The sequence below is a fragment of the Ovis canadensis genome, chromosome 14 (assembly GCF_042477335.2).
Source record: "Ovis canadensis isolate MfBH-ARS-UI-01 breed Bighorn chromosome 14, ARS-UI_OviCan_v2, whole genome shotgun sequence".
In the NCBI taxonomy this organism is placed as follows: domain Eukaryota; kingdom Metazoa; phylum Chordata; class Mammalia; order Artiodactyla; family Bovidae; genus Ovis; species Ovis canadensis.
In genome coordinates this window covers 75,831,498-75,851,015 of record NC_091258.1, presented here as the reverse complement: position 1 = coordinate 75,851,015, position 19,518 = coordinate 75,831,498, and the positions used below count along the sequence as shown (strand labels likewise).

General features: G+C 43.8%; 1 protein-coding gene across 3 annotated transcripts; it reads right to left on the bottom strand.

Annotated features, from left to right (window-relative positions):
- Positions 1 to 4,706: 4,706 nt before the first annotated feature.
- LOC138418270 (cationic amino acid transporter 3-like) lies at positions 4,707 to 16,199 on the bottom strand. Of its 3 annotated transcripts, none has more exons than XM_069549424.1 (12): positions 16,095 to 16,199; positions 11,095 to 11,496; positions 10,385 to 10,543; positions 8,920 to 9,097; positions 8,617 to 8,729; positions 8,223 to 8,445; positions 7,934 to 8,073; positions 7,715 to 7,817; positions 7,347 to 7,531; positions 6,982 to 7,148; positions 6,594 to 6,702; positions 4,707 to 5,007 (listed from the first exon to the last, which is right to left on the bottom strand). In XM_069549424.1, exons 2-12 carry the CDS (start codon positions 11,465 to 11,467, stop codon positions 4,886 to 4,888), a joined length of 1,872 nt encoding a protein of 623 aa, XP_069405525.1. In that variant the 5' UTR covers positions 11,468 to 11,496; positions 16,095 to 16,199; the 3' UTR covers positions 4,707 to 4,885. The 3 variants fall into 3 exon arrangements, with proteins under 3 accessions (XP_069405525.1, XP_069405523.1, XP_069405524.1); XM_069549422.1 differs by having other exon boundaries at positions 11,095 to 11,493; positions 16,095 to 16,194; XM_069549423.1 differs by lacking the exons at positions 4,707 to 5,007; positions 6,594 to 6,702; positions 6,982 to 7,148 and having other exon boundaries at positions 7,157 to 7,531; positions 16,095 to 16,179.
- Positions 16,200 to 19,518: the final 3,319 nt, after the last annotated feature.

The following is a 19,518-nucleotide window of genomic DNA, read 5'->3' as shown; positions in this document are numbered from 1 at the left end:
GCCAAAGAATGCTCAAACTACTGCACAATTGCACTCATCTCACATGCTAGTAAAGTAATGCTCAAAATTCTCCAAGCCAGGCTTCAGCAATACATGAACCGTGAACTTCCAGATGTTCAAGCTTGTTTTAGAAAAGGCAGAGGAACCAGAAATCAAATTGCCAACATCCGCTGGATCATGGAAAAAGCAAGAGAGTTCCAGAAAACATCTATTTCTGCTTTATTGATTATGCCAAAGCCTTTGATCACAATCAACTGTGGAAAATTCTGAAAGAGATGGGAATACCAGACCACCTGACCTACCTCTTGAGAAACCTATATGCAGGTCAAGAAGCAACAGTTAGAACTGGACATGGAATAATAGACTGGTTCTAAATAGGAAAAGGAGTACGTCAAGGCTGTATATTGTCACCCTGCTTATTTAACTTATATGTAGAGTACATCATGATAAATGCTGGACTGGAAGAAACACAAGCTGGAATCAAGATTGCTGGGAGAAATATCAATAACCTCAGATATGCAGATGACACCACCCTTATGGCAGAAAGTGAAGAGGAACTAAAAAGCCTCCTAATGAAAGTGAAAGAGGAGAGTGAAAAAGTTGGCTTAAAGGTCAACATTCAGAAAACTAAGATCATGGCATCTGGTCTCATCACTTCATGGGAAATAGATAGGGAAACAGTGGAAACAGTGTCAGACTTTATTATTTGGGGCTCCAAAATCACTGCAGATGGTGACTGCAGCCATGAAATTAAGAGATGCTTACTCTTTGGAAGGAAAGTTATGACCAACCTAGATAGCATATTTGAAAGCAGAGACATTACTTTGCCAACAAAGGTCCGTCTAGTCAAGGCTATGGTTTTTCCAGGAGTCATGTATGGATGTGAGAGTTGGACTGTGAAGAAGGCTGAGCACCGAAGAATTGATGCTTTTGGACTGTGGTGTTGGAGAAGACTCTTGAGAGTCCCTTGGACTGCAAGGAGATCCAACCAGTCCATTCTAAAGGAGATCAGTCCTGGATGTTCTTTGGAAGGAATCATGCTAAAGCTGAAACTCAAGTACTTTGGCCACTCATGTGAAGAGTTGACTCATTGGAAAAGACTCTGATGCTGGCAGGGATTGGGGGCAGGAGGAGAAGGGGACGACAGAGGATGAGATGGCTGGATGGCATCACCGACTTGATGGACGTGAGTTTGAGTGAACTCTGGAAGTTGGTTATGAACAGGGAGGCCGGGCATGCTGCAATTCATGGGGTCGCAGAGTCAGACACAACTTAGCGACTGAACTGAACTGAACTGAATTGAAGAGCTTTTTAATGTTGATCTTACAGATCAACATGTTTTTTGATCAGCTGCTCTGTAAGAGCTTTTTATGTACATGGGATTCTTTCATCGTGTTGTGTTGCATGCATGCTCAGTTGTGGCCGACTCTGTGACCCCTTGGACTGCAGCATGCCAGACTTCCCTGCCCATCACCATCTCCTGGAGCTTGCTAAAACTCATGTCCATCGAGTCAGTGATGCCATCTAACCATCTCATCCTCTGTCATCCCCTTCTCCTCTTGTCTTCAGTCTTTCTCAGCATCAGGGTCTTTTCTAAGGATTCAGTTCTTCGCATCAAGTGGCCAGAGTATTGGCGTTTCAGCTTCAGCATCAGTCCTTCCAGTGAATATTCAGGACTGATTTCCTTTAGGATGAACTGGTTTGATCTCTTTGCAGTTCAAAGGACTCTCAGGAGTCTTCTCCGGCACCACAATTTGAAAGCATTAATTCTTTGGTGCTCAACCTTCTTTATGGTCCAACTCTCACATTCGTACATGATTTACTGGAAAGACCATAGCTCATAGATTAGACCTAGCTTTAAACTCTCATTTTCTTTTCAATTAGTTTCACAAATATTTTTTTCCCAAACAAATACCATGCATTCCCCTTGATAACAACTTCTAAATAAAATTTTCTCTGTTTGGGAGCACATAAAGTATTATATGTACATGTGCCTTTTGTCACATATCTCATCAAATATAGTTGAACACTTTCTGTATTCCAGATACTATTTTGGCTGCTGGGAAGAAAACAGTGTCAAAAGTGTGATGGGCTGAATCCATATTCCTGCTCTCAAACTCATATGTTGAAGTCCTAATCCCCAGGAACCACAGAATGTGACTGTATTCGTCATTGGGCCTGAAAGACGTAATTAAACTTAAACGAGGTCACTAGAATGGACCCTAACTCAGTATGACTGATGTCTTCATAAGAAGAGGATTAGAATGCAGGGAGTATACACAGAAACGAAGAGGTGAGAGATTTAGCAAATATAAATACAAGATACCTACATGTAGTGAATTTCATAGAAACAGAAAACAACAAAAATATATATTTAATACATATATCCTAGATAGATACATATTTTATGCATGTTGATTTTACATATATACTTCCATATCTTACTATGTACAGATACAATCACAGTACAGCCATAACTTGTTTTTTTGTGTGCTTTCCAGATAATGGTTCTGTTTTTTTCCTTTCTTTCTTTCTTTCTTTTTTTTTTTTTTTTGCAAATTGAAGATTTGTGGCTACTGAAGTTAGTGTTTACCACATTTTAAAAAATATTTAAAAATCAAGGTATGTACATTATTTTTTTACAGAATGCTCTTGCACACTGAGTAGAGTGTAGTATGACATGCCTTTTATATGCACAGGGAAACTAAAAAATTTGTATATGACTCCGTTTATTGCCAGTTCTTTTTATTGGGTTGTCTGGACTCAACCAGAGATATTTCCAAAGTATGCTTGTGTGGGTGATAGTATTTGATTAACGAATGAATCTCCAGTTTGGGTCATATCACTTATTTTATTTTGTTGGTTGCACTGTGCAGCTTGTGGGATCTTAGTTCACCCATAAGGAACAGAACCCGAAATCCCTGCAGTGGAAGCATGGAGCACTAATGACCAGACCACCAGGGAATACCCCATACCATTCAATAGTTATGAAAATGCACCAGTCTCTTTCCTGGAGAATTACCCACATTCTGGTTTCAGTTAATGGCACTTTCATTTGAAATGTGAATCTATCCCTCCTGACCACTATGAGCTGGTGGTTGATCTGGAGGCTTGACTACATTGTGAAACAGCTTTTCATCGAGTCTTGCCTATCACAGCACAGGATATCCGGTTGTCCCGGAAGTAAGGGAAGGGTGATAATCAGGTGAGGTCAACCTCTTCCATCAAAGTTTTCCCAACAGTTTCAGTCTCCGTTACTTGGATCCTACGCCTTCAATTTCATCAGGGCTCTCAGTTTGGTGATTTTCCTACTTCTGTTCAACCTCCTCCATCTAGTTTAAAAAATATGCTTACTATTTTTCTTATTTGGCTGCTCCAGGTCTCAGCTGTGGCACCTGGGGTCCTTCATTGTGGTGTGAAGACTCTCCCTGCGGCAGGCAGGCTTCTCTCTAGCTGTAGTGGGCAGGCTCAGTCACCCCCCCCACCCCCCACCAGCATATGGGATCTTAGTTCCCTGACCAGGAATCAAAGTCATGTATTCTGCATTGGAGGCTGGATTCTTAACCACTGGACCAGTGGGGAAGCCCCCTGTTCCATCTAGTTTTAATTCACCTAATAACTTGCTACTCAGTTTCTTTTTTTAAATTATTATTTTGTTTATTGTTGGCTGTCTGGGTCTGTGTTGCTGCGCGGGCTTTTCTGTAGTTGTGATGAGCAGGGGCTCCTCTCCAGTTGTGGTGCACAGGCTCCTCATTGCAGTGGTTTCTTCTGCTGCAGAACATGGGCTCCAGGGCATTCAGGCTTCAGGAGTTATGGCTCCCAGGTCCTAGAGTGCAGGCTCAGCAGCTGTGGCACAGGCTTAGGTGCTCCGTGGCAAGTGGGATCTTGCTGGACCAGGGATCGAACCTGTGCCTTGATCTGCTTGCATTGGCAGGCAGATTCTTTACCACTGAGCTACCAGGGAAGCCCGCTACTCAGTTTCCTGACTTTCATCCCGCCTTCACTCTATTTCAGTTGCTCAACCCCACAACCAATCCTCTACTTCATTATAACCACTGTCTTCATCGTTCATAATCTCCATTTCAAGCATTCTGTCCTGCAACAGCTTAAACTTGTCTTTTCAGTTTCACTTCCTATTTTTCAGTTCCACCCAAAATTTATCAACAAACCCTTACTTCACACCCCCTTGACCCACCTCTGTCAGTCCAGATTTTTTCCTAGGTAAGAATTTTTCCCAATTAACTCTACTGTGCAGCTTTAAGAGTCTGAGACAGAAAAGTCAAGAAAAATGATTATTTTCACTATTGACACTATACTCAATAATGCTAGAGGAAAGGCATGAATGAGCATATTCCTTGTTATTATGAGAGGATCCACTTTTTCTGTTATCACTCTCTTTTCCTTAAGGTCAGCTTTGTCTGATGTTGATGCAGCTGTGCTAGCTTTCTCGTGTTACTGTTTGCACAATGTATCTGCTCTTTTCATTTTACTTCCAATATATTTGTGTCCTAATATTTCAAGTGCAATATTGGACACATATACCCTTACCTGAATTTCCTTCCCATGTGGGAGTCCCTGGTGTTTTTACTGGAAAGAGGCAGGAGGAGGAGCTTGTTATGTGCAGGTGAGTATTTTATTTCTTCTGGTTGCTGCTTAAACTGTAGTTTTTTTTTTTTTTGGTGAAAATTCATCTTGCTGCACTTGACAAAATTTTAAAAAATTTATTTAACATTTATGCAATATTACAGTCACTGTGTCCACGAACATTAAAATACAGGGCTTTAAGTGCATCTGCCTTCATAGTCCATAGAGGCTCACAGTGCCCCTTGAAACAGAAGATCCTCCAGTGCATGGCGGGATTCCACACAGCATCTACTTTCTGTGGTTAAGATGACTCAGCATCAGGGATGTTTTTGTCAAGAGTCTGGAAGGTGGAGGCTGGTGGCTGTTGATGATTTTTCCCTGCCAGGCTGTGTCGGATCCCATATCCAAAGTATATGACAAATCCTAGTAGAGAAATGAGACAATGAGAAGGAAAATTAGACCTTCTCCTCACTTACAAATGCAAGAGGAGCTCCTGTTATGGTGTCTGACACAATATAGGGAAGAAATGGTAGGAACATGGGTGGGTTCAGCCACTCAAGAGGTCTCTTAGGAGGCAAGAATATACAATGGAGTAAAGACAATCTCTTTAACAAGTGGTGCTGGGAAAACTGGTCAAAAACCTGTAAAAGAATGAAACTAGATCACTTTCTAACACCGCACACAAAAATAAACTCAAAATGGATTAAAGATCTAAATGTAAGACTAGAAACTATAAAACTCCTAGAGGAGAACATAGGCAAAACACTCTCTGACATAAATCACAGCAGGATCCTCTATGATCCACCTCCCAGAATACTGGAAATAAAAGCAAAAATAAACAAATGGGATATAATTAAAATTAAAAGCTTCTGCACAACAAAGGAAAATATAAGCAAGGTGAAAAGACAGCCTTCTGAATGGGAGAAAATTATAGCAAATGAAGCAACTGACAAACAACGAATCTCAAAAATATACAAGCAACTTATGCAGCTCAATTCCAGAAAAATAAATGACCCAATCAAAAAAATGGGCCAAAGAACTAAACAGACATTTCTCCAAAGAAGACATACGGATGGCTAACAAACACATGAAAAGATGCTCAACATCACTCATTATTAGAGAAATGCAAATCAAAACCACAATGAGGTACCACTTCACACCAGTCGGAATGGCTGTGATCCAAAAGTCTGCAAGCAATAAATGCTGGAGAGGGTGTGGAGAAAAGGGAACCCTCCTACACTGTTGGTGGGGATGCAAACTAGTACAGCTACTTTGGAGAACAGTGTGGAGATTCCTTAAAAAATTGCAAATAGAACTCCCTTATGACCCAGCAATCCCACTGCTGGGCATACACACCGAGGAAACCAGAATTGAAAGAGACACATGTACCCCAATGTTCATTGCAGCACTGTTTATAATAGCCAGGACATGGAAACAACCTAGATGTCCATCAGCAGATGAATGGATAAGAAAGCTGTGGTACATATACACAATGGAATATTACTCAGCCGTTAAAAAGAATACATTTGAATCAGTTCTGACGAGATGGATGAAACTGGAGCCGATTATACAGAGTGAAGTAAGCCAGAAAGAAAAACACCAATACAGTATACTAACACATATATATGGAATTTAGAAAGATGGCAATGATGACCCTGTATGCAAGGCAGCAAAAAAGACACAGATGTGTATAACGGCCTTTTGGACTCAGAGGGAGAAGGAGAGGGTGGGATGATTTGGGAGAATGGCATTGTAACATGAATACTATCATGTAAGAATCGAATCGCCAGTCTATGTCTGACGCAGGATACAGCATGCTTGGGGCTGGTGCACGGTGATAACCCAGAGAGATGTTATGGGGAGGGAGGTTGGGGGGGGGGTTCATGTTTGGGAACACATGTACACCCATGGTGGATTCATGTCAGTGTATGGCAAAACCAATACAGTATTGCAAAGTAAAATAAAGTTAAAAAAAAAAAAAGGTCTCTTTATCCCAGAAAGTCACTTACCAACTGCATTCCAGACACCAAACTGGGTCCAAGTCCTATGGGTCATCAGCATCATCAAGTAAATGTTCACAAAGATGCTCACCAGTGGGAGGACAGGCAGCGCAGGGACCTGTAGGCAAAGTCAGCTCATGCTGAACATACCCAACACACCCCAGACATTTGAAAGGGAGACCCTACTCCACATGGGTGAGATGACTCTAGTCCTTTTCAGGCTGTATGTTCAGTGCCTTCTGAGATTGTATGTAAAGCACTGAGTGTGGATCAGGGAAGGGTCTGTTTGTTTTAACAAGTTCTCTTCTTCTCTGGGCCAGCAGAGGATGTTTAAATCTCAAAGCATGCAGACTTCATTTATTCAATATGGATGCTTCTGTCATGTAAGGTCACCTACCTTGAAGTAAAGAGCAGTGGGGTCCTGGGGCTGCCTCCAGATGATGACCGTGACCCCAGTGATGAGCAGCAGCAGCAGCACAGCCACTGTTGTGAGCACAGGGTCTCCAGAGAACACCTGGCTGGGCCACTGGGCCAGGATCAGACTCAGGATTATCAGCAGGAGAACTGCAAGGGTCAAGGTGGAGGAGAACAGGCTGGACTCCAGAAGACAAAGATGTCAGGACCTTGGGTCATACCCCTTCCCAGGCTGCTCACATCAGGAAGGGCCATCATATCTCCAAGAGGTCTCAACAGTGAAAGACAGTATTCCCCTGCATCTTGCCAGTTTCAGGAGTATGACCAAAGAGAAATTCCACAGCTCACCGATCAGTAAGGTGCATCCATAGATAATCTGGTGAGACTCCTGGGTAGGGATGGTGTTGATAGAATACCACAGAGTCTTTAGGATGTTTGAGGTTCCTGTTTCAGGTACAGGTTCTAAAGGACTTGCTTCACATTCTGAAATATCAATTTCTTCCTTCTTGCTTAAATTCTCTTCTGGTTGGTACCTGAATTGGGGGTATTATGCTAAGAGTGGCCCATACTCATCCAACATCACACAGACTATTCCACATCTGTACTACCTTAAGCAGAGAAGGACATATAGAAAGCAGTATGAACGCACAATATGGTTACCGCCCCATCAATCCCCACAAGTCCAAGACCCCAGTCAAGGTGTAGTGGAGTCTCACCTGAGGACAAGCACAGAGAAAGACACCAGGGAGTAAACAAGCAGATTCTCAATTGACATGAGATTCAGAAGGTCATTGAACTTGAAGAGCAATGCCAAGAGCCCTAGAATGAAGGCAAAACAAGTTGGTGGAGGGGGGAGATGGTGGAGGGGGTGAGAAACTGGAGGAAGTACTCAAGCTAAAGGAATTGATCAAAGAAGGAGTGGGTTTGTTATCCACCTGCGATATTTCCAGAAGACATGATGGCCATGATGGGGGTTCCTGTGTGAGCAAAGACACTGGCAAGTCTCTGGAAAAGGAGCCCATCACGTGCCATATCCCTGATCACCTCGGGTATGGGGAAGAAGATGCTCTGGAGCCTGGAAGCAAAAAGAGGAACACGAAGACAGACTGGGGCCTCTGCTCCCTGGTCTACAGGTGTAAGGTGTCTTTATCTCTTGTCTCTCTATCCCAAATTGTTGGCAACCTGAGATCTGACCGTAGATGGGGAGAAGACCATGATACTGACCTGGATGTGAGAGCACAGAGGGTGGTAACAGCCACGACATATCTGGCAACGTCCCAGCCGATGTAGAGAAAAGCCTGCGGCAAGGGGCTCTCAGGGTGAATCAGGTAGTAGGGCACCATGAGGGTGAGCGCGGCTGAGACTCCAGAGTACGCCAGAAAGCAGATGAAGATGGTGATCAAGATGCTCCAGGGGATGGAACGACGAGGGTTCAGGGCTGCTTGCCCTGCAACAGTGATGGAAGTACTATGTCAGAAAAGCACACCGGGGTGAAAGCACAAAATCCCTCTCCTTCTTGTACCATGAAAATAAGCCTAAACTTCTACCCACCCCTGTGCCCAAGGGGCAGCCCAATCTGTTCCCAAACCCCTGATGGGACACACAATGATCATGTTACCTTTAGTGACAATGACATCAAAACCAACGAGTGCATAGAAACATGTAGCTGCTCCGCGGAGAATTCCATCAAGGCCAAATGGCACAAATCCTCCAAAACCCAGAGGACCCAAGCTATGGTGAGAGAAGGAAGGAGGAAGAACATGGGTGAATTGTGTTCAGCCGTCTCTACGGGAATCCTCAGTTAATACCACAAGTCCTGGGCTCCAGACTCCCAACATTTGGATCCATCAGCCCAGGCCTTTTAGTCCCAGCTCTGCACCCTCAGCCCATGCGTTACTAAGGTCAAGGATATCACCCTAACCGAGAAATGCCACCCGATCCAGGTGTGATGGATTTGTAGTCCTGTTCTGTGAGCTCCCAGTTGTGCAGGTCTCCCTTAATGAAGCCAGAGAGCATGAAGAAGAGGAGAACCAAGACGTTGATGCCTGTGAACACTTTGGTAATCAGGGCTGACTGGCGAGCTCCCAGAACAAGTGCCCCTGTAGGAAAGATGGAATATGAGACATCCAAAATAACTAAATCTATAGAGACAGAACACAGACTGGTGGTTAACAGGGGCTGGGGGTTGTGTGAGTGGGGCAGATGGATGGACAGTGACTGCTCAGTGGGTGCAGTGTTTCCTTTGTTGTGATGGACATGTTTGGAACTACATGGAGGTGATGGTTGTGCAATGTTGTGAACGTACTAAGCGTCACGGAATTGTATATTTTAAGGTGGTTAATTTCTTATTGTGGCCATCATCTCACAATATACACACTGAACACCTTAGTCTTATACAGTGTTGTATGTCAATTACATCTCAATAAAATTGAGGAAAAATAGTACAATTGTTAGTTTTATGCTATGTGAGCTATCTCCCAACTAAAATTACATCTTTAGTCTTAAAAGAGCAGAAAGAACTTGTCCAAGTAAATGACTCCACGCTGAGGTTGATTTTGTGCCCCAAGGGACATTTACCAATGTCTAGAGACAAATATTGGATTGTCACAGTTTGGAAGACAGGCATAACTGGTGTCTAGTGAGGAAAGCCTGGAATGCTACTTATCTGACAATGATAAAAATTAAGGAAATCCTACAGTTCAAAGAGCCAACTCTGTGGAAAAGACCCTGATGCTGGGAAAGATTGAAGGCAAAGGGAGTAGAGGGTGGCGGAGGATGAGATGGTTAGATAGCTTCACCGACTCAATGGACATGAGTTTGAGCAAAACTCCAGGAGATAGTGGAGGACAGAGGAGCCTGGCTTGTTGCAGTCCATGGGGTCGCCAAGACTCGAACATGACTTAGGGACTGAACAACAATAATAATGGACAACACAGCCCCCAACACCAAAGGATATTCCAGCCTAGGAGGTCAGTACTGCCAAGGATGGAAAACAATACTTTATCTCTTGCCTTCCTTTCTCTCATACCCAGACCTTTCTTGGAGGATGGGTTGTGCGTGTGTTCTCAGTTGCTGAGTTGTGTCCAACTCTTTGTGATCCCATGGACCATAGACCACCAGGCTTCTCTGTCCATGGGGTTTTCCAGGCAAGAATACTGGAGTGGGTTGCCATTTCCTCCTCCAGAGGATCTTCCCCACATAGGGATTGAACATGTGACTCCTGTATAGGCAGACAGTTTCTTTACCACTGAGTCACCAGGGAAGCCATACCCAAGACCCTTCTTTTCAGTCCTAATCCCCCACTATTCTGCCACCCCAAGCCTTTCCCACCCCAGTTCCCCCTCCACACCCCACTCTTCTCATCTTAACTCTGACCCCTGTCTCACCTGTGAACAGCAGCACCACAGCCAGGGCAACAAAGTCTGGGTACGTCGCTAGGTAGTCAGGCATGTACTGAAAAAAAATTTTCTGTAATGCCTGAGAGATGTGGTTCCCAATCAGGCTGTCAAAGGTGGAGCTCCAGGCCTTGGCCACACTTGCACAGGCTGCAGTAGCAGAAGAAGGAACAGTCATTGGTCACATGAATTGAATCCCTTCGTGTACCATGGTATGTATTTTGGGGAGGAAAAATACAAAACACCAAATCTCAAAGAGTTTCTTTTCATGAGGTGGGGAGAGTAAACCCAGGTGATTCCAAAATAGGTCAACAATTTTATATTATGGTGAGACATCAATGTTATGCAAGAAAACAAGGAAGAGGGAACAAGAGGTCTGGGAGATAAAGGACTAAAAATTTAAATCCAGTGTTAACGGAAACTCCATGAAGTCAACAGCTGAGCAGAGACTTCAATATGGTGAGGGGATGAGCCTATGGAACATGTCTCCTTCTCACCCACTCCCTACAGTTTCCTTTCCTCTGGAGGAGGAAAGGGAGAGAGAGAGAGCTGAGTAGAATGAAGCTGTGGAGTTTTCCTGACACTGTTACTCTCCTCACCTCTCTAAGTGGATGACAGAGTGCTCATGAATGACTGAAGACCAAATCCCGACTCTGAATTTCTGGTCTCAACCCCCGCATCCTGTCCAGCCATCATCTCACCAACAATATAGGATAGTATGAGGTTCCAGCCAGTGATGAAGGCCCACAGTTCTCCCACGCTGATGTAGCTGTAGCGATACACAGAACCGGTCCACAATATCCGTGTCCCAATCTCGGCATAGCAGAGTCCAGACAACACAGAAGACAGGGCAGCCACCAAGAAGGAGATGATGATCGCTGGTCCAGCAACAAACAGGGCCACTACACCAACCACAAGGTACACGCCAACACCCAGGGTGCTGCCCACACCCAAGACCACCAGGTGGAGGATGTTCAGATGATGGGTCATGGGAATCCCAGACCCCTCCCTGGGCTTCAGTGGCTGTCTGCGGACCAGCTTCTGACCACACTGGCGGGGGTCCTGACACCGCATCCTGGGTGGAATTGAGGAGCTGTGATCTGCTGAGAAAGGAAGATGCCAAGCCATGAATGTCCATTCACTCTTGGCCCCGGGAATCCAATTCCGTGGAGCAATGGAGTGATGGGGGGGCGGGGGGGAGGCAGATGGTGAAAGGATACTTGGGGCAAGTTCTCCATCTCTGAGCGTTGGTTTCTTCAAACAAAAAGAAGCCTTTTAACAAGTTTCAGAGTTACTAGAGGGGACTTTCTTGGTGGCACAGTGTTTAAGAATCTACTTGCCAGCGCAGAGGACACGGGTTCAATCCTTGGCCCAGGAAGATTCCACATGCCGAGGGGCAACTAAACCAGTGCACCACTACTACTGAGCCTGTGCTCAGAGCCTGTGCTCCACAACAAGAGGAGCCACGGCAATGAGAAGCCCCCGCACCAGAACTAAAGAGTAGCCCCTGCTCGCCACAAGTAGAGAAAGCCTGCTCATGAAAATAAAGACCCAGTGCAGCCACTAATTAATTAATTTGTTTTTTATAAGTTACTGGAAAGGTTGTCTAAAGAGAAGTGAGGTAGAATGGATTATGTCTCCCCTGCAATTTTGCACCTTTGGAAGATGGTTAGTTTTGAGCTGAAGGCAATGAAGACCCAGCAAACTCAGAAGCTTCTTGCCCCCACTCCCAACCCTTAACTGCTCAAAATAATGTAGTTTAGGAGGAGAGTTATTACCAGAGATAAATTTTTATCTCAGAAAGACTTGTCTGCATTGCACAGCAAACTTTTGTTCACCAAACATTTGCTCTTCCTATCTTTCCTGTAGGCTCTCTTCCCCTTGAAGCCCCAGATCCTTTCTCCCTACTCTTTAGCTCAGGGAAGTGTATAAGCCTCAACTGCCTGACTGTTATTGTGGCTTAGAGTTTTTACTGGACTCCAATACATAGCAAATTAAACTTGTTCATCTGACTTTTGCTGACTTACTTATTAGACTGGGCAAAGAACCTGGAAAGAAAAGCTTCCTGTCCCACAGAAGCAAAAGTTTCCAACACAGGACCTGACACAGCAACTGCTTAATTGGCATGAGTCGAGTGGATGAAGAGGCTCATCTTCAGATTGAAATCAACCAGCTATGTTGGTTCAAATCCAGCTATACTACATACTAGCTTGTCTTATTTTGCACAAACTATGTACAATCTTTGTCTTCTTTTCCTGTATAAAACAGTGAATAATATTGTCATTGTTTACTCCCTTCCTTGATCTGAGTGAGGTGACCCTTTCAGGAACTTGCTGATCAGAGTGCTCAGACTCCATACATTTCTTCACCAAGGATTCTGAAACCTGGTAAATTTCTGTTCCATTACTTGCAGAGGGAAAAGGAATAGGATCTCTGCTCCGAGGCAGAAGGAGATGGAATCTATAGGAGGCACAGACTCTAGCCCAGCTCAGTTAAAGCATCAAACTTGAGTGGTCTCCCAAGTGCCTTCAAGGAGTGGGGGACTAACCTGCATTCTGAATCATAAATGAAAGGACTCTGTTTCCTGCTCCTTTGGGGCATGAAATGTCTCCTCACTATATGGCTCTGCAAGACTTCCACCCCTGACACTCCAAAGTCCAAGTTTATCATTTTTGTTAAGAGCAAGCATTCAAAAAGCTAGGCAACTGATCGGAATTTGGCTCCATGATCACACTTATGCCTTTGAACAAATCATATATTTCTCCAGACCTATGTTTCTTTCTGTTCAAATGCTCTCTACTGAAACCTTGTGCACTGTGAGTAGGAATGTAAAATGCTGCAGTTGCTGTAGATAAAGTATGATGGTTCCTCAGAAAATTAAAAGTGGAATTGCCATATGATCCAGCTAATTTCACTTATGGGTATACACCCAAAGGAACTGAAAATAATGTCTCAAAGAGAAATTTGTACACCCACATTCACAGCAACATTATTTACAAAAGCTGAAAGATGGACGTAGCCCCAATGTCCATTAATGAAGAAATAGATATATACAATGTAGTCTGTACTACCAGTGGAATAGTATTCAGCCTTAAAAAAGCAAGATATTCTGACACAACCTGCAACATGGAGAACCTTGAGGACACTATGCTAAGTAACACAAGCCAGTAACAAGAAGACAAATATTATGTGATTTCACTTCCTTGAATTACATGGAGTTGTCAAATTATAGAGATAAAAAGTTCTGAATCATGGTTCTCCAGAGGCTGGGATGAAGGGGGAAATGGGGTGTTAAATGGGGGCACAGTTTCAGTTTTACAGGATGAAAAAAGCTATGGAGATTGGTTGCATAACAATGTAAATAAAAAATGGATGAGAATCCTAGAGTCCTTCTCCCCGCCACCTCCTATTCCTCTATCTGTCTTTTGTCTGTAGAACAATTTTAGCCACAGAATAACAGAGAAGTGAGAAAATACAGAAACCAAGGAAAGTAAACAAAGAGGACAAAATAATAATAGTTTAGTCACTAAGCAAAGTCAAGGACTTTTACTTTCTTCTCAAGGTCAATAGATAATATTCTGAGCCATATTCGGTGAGCTGTCTTATAGGTACTGAAACCCCAGGGTGGAGATGTTAACTACAGGATGACCAGACTGTAGCCACGACATAACCTGCCAAAATTCTGAGATCTGTTCTCAAAAAATAGGAACTAATCAACTCTGGAACTAAAGATTAACTGTACTCAAAACAATCAGGATGATGCTGGTCGGGCCACCCCATAACCAATTTCAGGATGTTGGTCAGAGTTGACTGTGTTGTTTCTGTATGTAACTCTCTTCCTCCATCTATATACCCTTCTGTTCAGTTCAGTTCAGTTCAGTTCAGTCGCTCAGTCGTGTCTGACTCTTTGCAACCCCATGAATCGCAGCACGCCAGGCCTCCCTGACCATCACCAACTCCAGGAGTTCACTCAGACTCACGTCCATCGAGTCAGTGATGCCATCCAGCCATCTCATTCTCTGTTGTCCCCTTCTCCTCCTGCCCTCAATCCTTCCCAGCATTAAGGTCTTTTCCAGTGAGTCAACTCTTCGCATCAGATGGCCAAAGTATTGGAGTTTCAGCTTCAACATCGGTCCTTCCAATAAACACCCAGGACTGATCTCCTTTAGAATGGACTGGTTGGATCTTCTTGCAGTCCAAGGGACTCTCAAGAGTCTTCTCCAACACTGCAGTTCAAAAGCATCAATTCTTCTGTGCTCAGCTTTCTTCACAGTCCAACGCTCACATCCATACATGACCACTGGAAAAACCATACCCTTGACTAGACGGACCTTTGTTGGCGAAGTAATGTCTCTGCTTTTTAATATGCTGTCTAGGCTGGTCATAACTTTCCCTCCAAGGAGTAAGTGTCTTTTAATTTCATGGCTGCAATCACCATCTGCAGTGATTTTGGAGCCCCCCCACCCACCCAAATAAAGTCTGACACTGTTTCCACTGTTTCTCCATCTATTTCCCATGAAGTGATGGGACCGGATACCATGATCTTACTTTTCTGAATTTTGAGCTTTAAGTCAACTTTTTCACTCTCCTCCTTCACTTTCATCAGAAGGTTTTTAGTTCCTCTTCACTTTCTGCCATATACCCTTGCTACTGCTGCTGCTGCTAAGTCGCTTCAGTCATGTCCGACTCTGTGTGACCCCATAGACAGCAGCCCATCAGGCTCCACTGTCCCTGTGATTCTCCAGGCAAGAACAGTGGAGCGGGTTGCCATTTCCTTCTCCAATGCATGAAAGTGAAAAGTGAAAGTGAAGTTGCTCAGTCATGTCCGACTCTTAGCGACCCCATGGACTGCAGCCTACCAGGCTCCTTCGTCCATGGGATTTTTCCAGGCAAGAGTACTGGAGTGGGGTCCCGTTGCCTTCTCCAGCCATATACCCTTACTTTTCTTTAAAGCCCTTGCCCATTGATGGTCAGTTGAGGAGTCAGCCTTTGGACTCTCTCCCCACCCTGTCCCCCTACTCCTGTTGTCAGCTGCCAGAATAAAGCAAACTCTCCTTTCTACCAACTTATTCTCTTGACTATTAACTATTAACTTTTGAGTGGCAAGCAGTTTTGACAGACAATAGACTGAATAGTGTGGAACTGTACACTTAAAGAAGGTTGGAATAGCAAATTTTATGTTATGTGCATTTTACCACGATTTTTAAAAAAATTGCTGCCCAATAATAAATAATAGAGCTGGCTTCACAGGCTTGCTGGGTGTAATAAACACCAAGTGATTTAATATAAATCACCATAGTCTTCCCAAGGAATCTGCAAATGTTCAAGTCCCAGATGGAGAATCAGAAAACAGAGATCCCACAGTATAGAGGAGACTCAATCCAGGGGTCCACATAACATAAACTCTATGTAAGTGTAATGTTTATTGTTTGAACACCACTCAACAAACACATCTAGAGACTCCAGACACTAATGCAGTCTCCCCCACACCACCTCTTCACACACACACACACACACACACACACACACACACACACAAGTTGAGTTCTCATTTCCTTCTGCTTTCATCTGTAAAATGGGTCTCTCCACCCTCAGGCTGGAGCCGGGCTGACCCTCCTCACTCTGGGGTTGCAGAGGTCTCTTTGGGAGGATGTGAACTTAGCACCCAGTCTCCCACAGAAGAGGGTGACCCCAGACTTACTGGATCCTTGGAGCAGAGCCTGGTGCACTGGGTCAGTCAGGGAGGCTGAGGTTAAGCTGTGCGGGGATGGAGCTGAAACATCTCCAAGAACCGCAGCAGGGAGTCCTGAGCACGAAGACAGTCCTCACCCCTGGGTTGTTGGGGTGGAGACGGGGCTGGGTGGGCGGGGAGCATCTGTGTGTTTTTATCAGCTCTTGACTCTTCTGTGGTTACCATCGGGGGGAGTTCTGAGAGGTTCTTAAAAATATTATTATTATGGTAAAATACCTATAACATACACATTACCATTTTAACTGTTTTTAAGTGTTCAGTTCAGTTGTGTTAAGTGCATTCACATTTTGTGCAACTGAACTCCAAGACTGTTTTCATCTTGCAAGACTTCAACTCTGTACCCATTCAACAATTCCCCTTTCTCCTCCACCAGTTCATGTCAATCACCATTCTACTTTCTGTTTCTATCTATTAATCTGACAACACTAGGTCCTTTATCTAAGTGGGATCATAGAATACGTGCCTTTTCCTGTCAGGCTTATTTCACGTAGTAAAATGTCCACAAGTTTCCTCCATGTTGTAGCATGTGTTGGAATTTTCTTCCTTTTCAATGCTGAAGAATACTCTACTCTATGTGTCTACTACATTGGCTTATCCATTTATTGGTCAGTGGGCACCTGGGTTGCTTTCATGTTCTAGATTTGTGAATAATGCTGCTATGAAAATGAGTGTACAAATATTTCTTCCAGAATATGCTTTCAATTCTTTTGGGTATAGCCTCAGAAGTAGAATAGCTGGATCATACAGTTCTAAGATTTTTATCTGCTCCTGATGGAGAAAACGTTCACATACTGAAGAATGGGGAAGTCATTTTGGTTTAACATGGTTCAGCCTAAACTTTGTGTGAACTAAACCCTCACAGCTTATCTGCTTTAATCATTGAGGTAAAGAGTGTCTGTTTTGAAGATAAGGATGGATAACTCCCTTCTCATGGCACCTATATTAACATTCCCTCCAAGATAAAATTCCCTTCCCTGGCACCAGAGAGCAGAGAGCTGCTGTCTAACTGTTTATGTACTAAGTCTGTCTCTCTTGAGACCCTGAAGGAGTACACCCTGTTGTGTCGATGTGTGTTCTTTGTTTGGATGAGGTGTAAGATGATGCTGGAAATGATGCTTCAGCAGAGCATTTTCTCAGAGCTCTCTGAGAGGCTGCCTTTCCAACTATAGTTCTCAGCTCAGTTCAGTTCAGTCGCTCAGTCATGTCCGACTCTTTGCAACCCCATGAACCGCAGCACGCCAGGCCTCCCTGTCCATCACCAACTCCTGGAGTTCACTCAGACCCATGCCCATCGAGTCAGTGATGCCATCCAGCCATCTCATCCTCGGTCGTCCCCTTCTCCTCCTGCCCCCAATCCCTCCCAGCATCAGAGTCTTTTCCAATGAGTCAACACTTCGCATGAGGTGGCCAAAGTACTAGAGTTTCAGCTTTAGCATCATTCCTTCCAAAGAAGTCCCAGGGCTGATCTCCTTCAGAATGGACTGGTTGGATCTCCTTGTAGTCCAAGGGACTCTCAAGAGTCTTCTCCAACACCACAGTTCAAAAGCATCAATTCTTCGGTGCTCAGCTTTCTTCACAGTCCAACTCTCACATCCTTACATGACCACTGGAAAAACCATAGCCTTGACTAGAAGGACCTTAGTCGGCACAGTAATGTCTCTGCTTTTGAATATGCTATCAAGGTTGGTCATAACTTTTCTTTCAAGGAGTAAGCACCTTTTATTTCATGGCTGCAATCACCATCTGCAGTGATTTTAGAGCCCCAAAAATAAAGTCTGACACTGTTTCCAATGTTTCTTCATCTATTTCCCATGAAGTGATGGGACCAGATGCCATGATCTTTGTTTTCTGAATGTTGATCTTTAAGCCAACTTTTTCACTCTCCTCTTTCACTTCCATCAAGAGGCTTTTTAGCTCCTCTTCACTTTCTGCCATAAGGGTGGTATCATCTGCATATCTGAGGTTATTGATATTTCCCCCACCAATCTTGATTCCAGCTTGTGTTTTTTCCAGTCCAGCATTTCTCATGATGTGCTCTGCATAGAAGTTAAATAAGCAGGGGGACAATATACAGCCTTGACATACTCCTTTTCCTATTTGGAACCAGTCTGTTGTTCCATGTCCAGTTCTAACTGTTGCTTCCTGGCCTGCATACAGGGTTCTCAAGAGGCAGGTCAGGTGGTCTGGTATTCCCATCTCTTTCAGAATTTTCCACAGTTGATTGTCATCCACACAGTCAAAGGCTTTGGCATAGTCAATAAAGCACAAATAGATGTTTTTCTGGAACTCTCTTGCTTTTTCCATGATCCAGCGAATGTTGGCAATTTGATCTCTGGTTCCTCTGCCTTTTCTAAAACCAGCTTGGACATCAGGGAGTTCACGGTTCACGTATTGCTGAAGCCTGGCTTGGAGAATTTTGAGCATTACTTTACTAGTGTGTGAGACGAGTGCAATTGTGTGGTAGTTTGAGCATTCTTTGACATTGCCTTTCTTTGGGATTGGAATGAAAACTGACCTTTTCCAGTCCTGTGGACACTGCTGAGTTTTCCAAATTTGCTGGCACATTGAGTGTAGCACTTTCACAGCATCATCTTTCAGGATTTGAAATAGCTCATCTGGAATTCCGTCACCTCCACTAGCTTTGTTTGTAGTGATGTTTTCTAAGGCCCACTAGACTTCACATTCCAGAATGTCTGGCTCTAGATGAGTGATAACACCATCATGATTATCCAGGTTATGAAGATCTTTTTTGTACAGTTCTTCTGTGTATTCTTGCCACGTCTTCTTAATATCTTCTGCTTCTATTAGGTCCATACCATTTGTGTCCTTTATCAAGCCCATCTTTGCATGAAATGTTCCCTTGGTATCTCTAATTTTCTTGAAGAGATCTCTAGTCTTTCCCATTCTGTTCTTTTCCTCTATTTCTTTGCACTGATCGCTGAAGAAGGCTTTCTTATCTCTTCTTGCTATTCTTTGGAACTCTGCATTCAGATGCTTATATCTTTCCTTTTCTCCTTTGCTTTTTGCCTCTCTTCTTTACACAGCTATTTGTAAGGCCTCCCCAGACAGCCATTTTGCTTTTTTGCATTTCTTTTCCATGGGGATGGTCTTGATCCATGTCTCCTGTACAATGTCACGAACCTCACTCCATAGTTCATCAGGCACTCTATCTATCAGATCTAGGCCCTTAAATCTATTTCTCACTTCCACTGTATAATCATAAGGGATTTGATTTAGGTCATACCTGAATGGTCTAGTGGTTTCCCCTACTTTCTTCAATTTAAGTCTGAATTTGGCAATAAGGAGTTCATGATCTGAGCCACAGTCAGCTCCTGGTCTTGTTTTGGTTGACTGTATAGAGCTTCTCCATCTT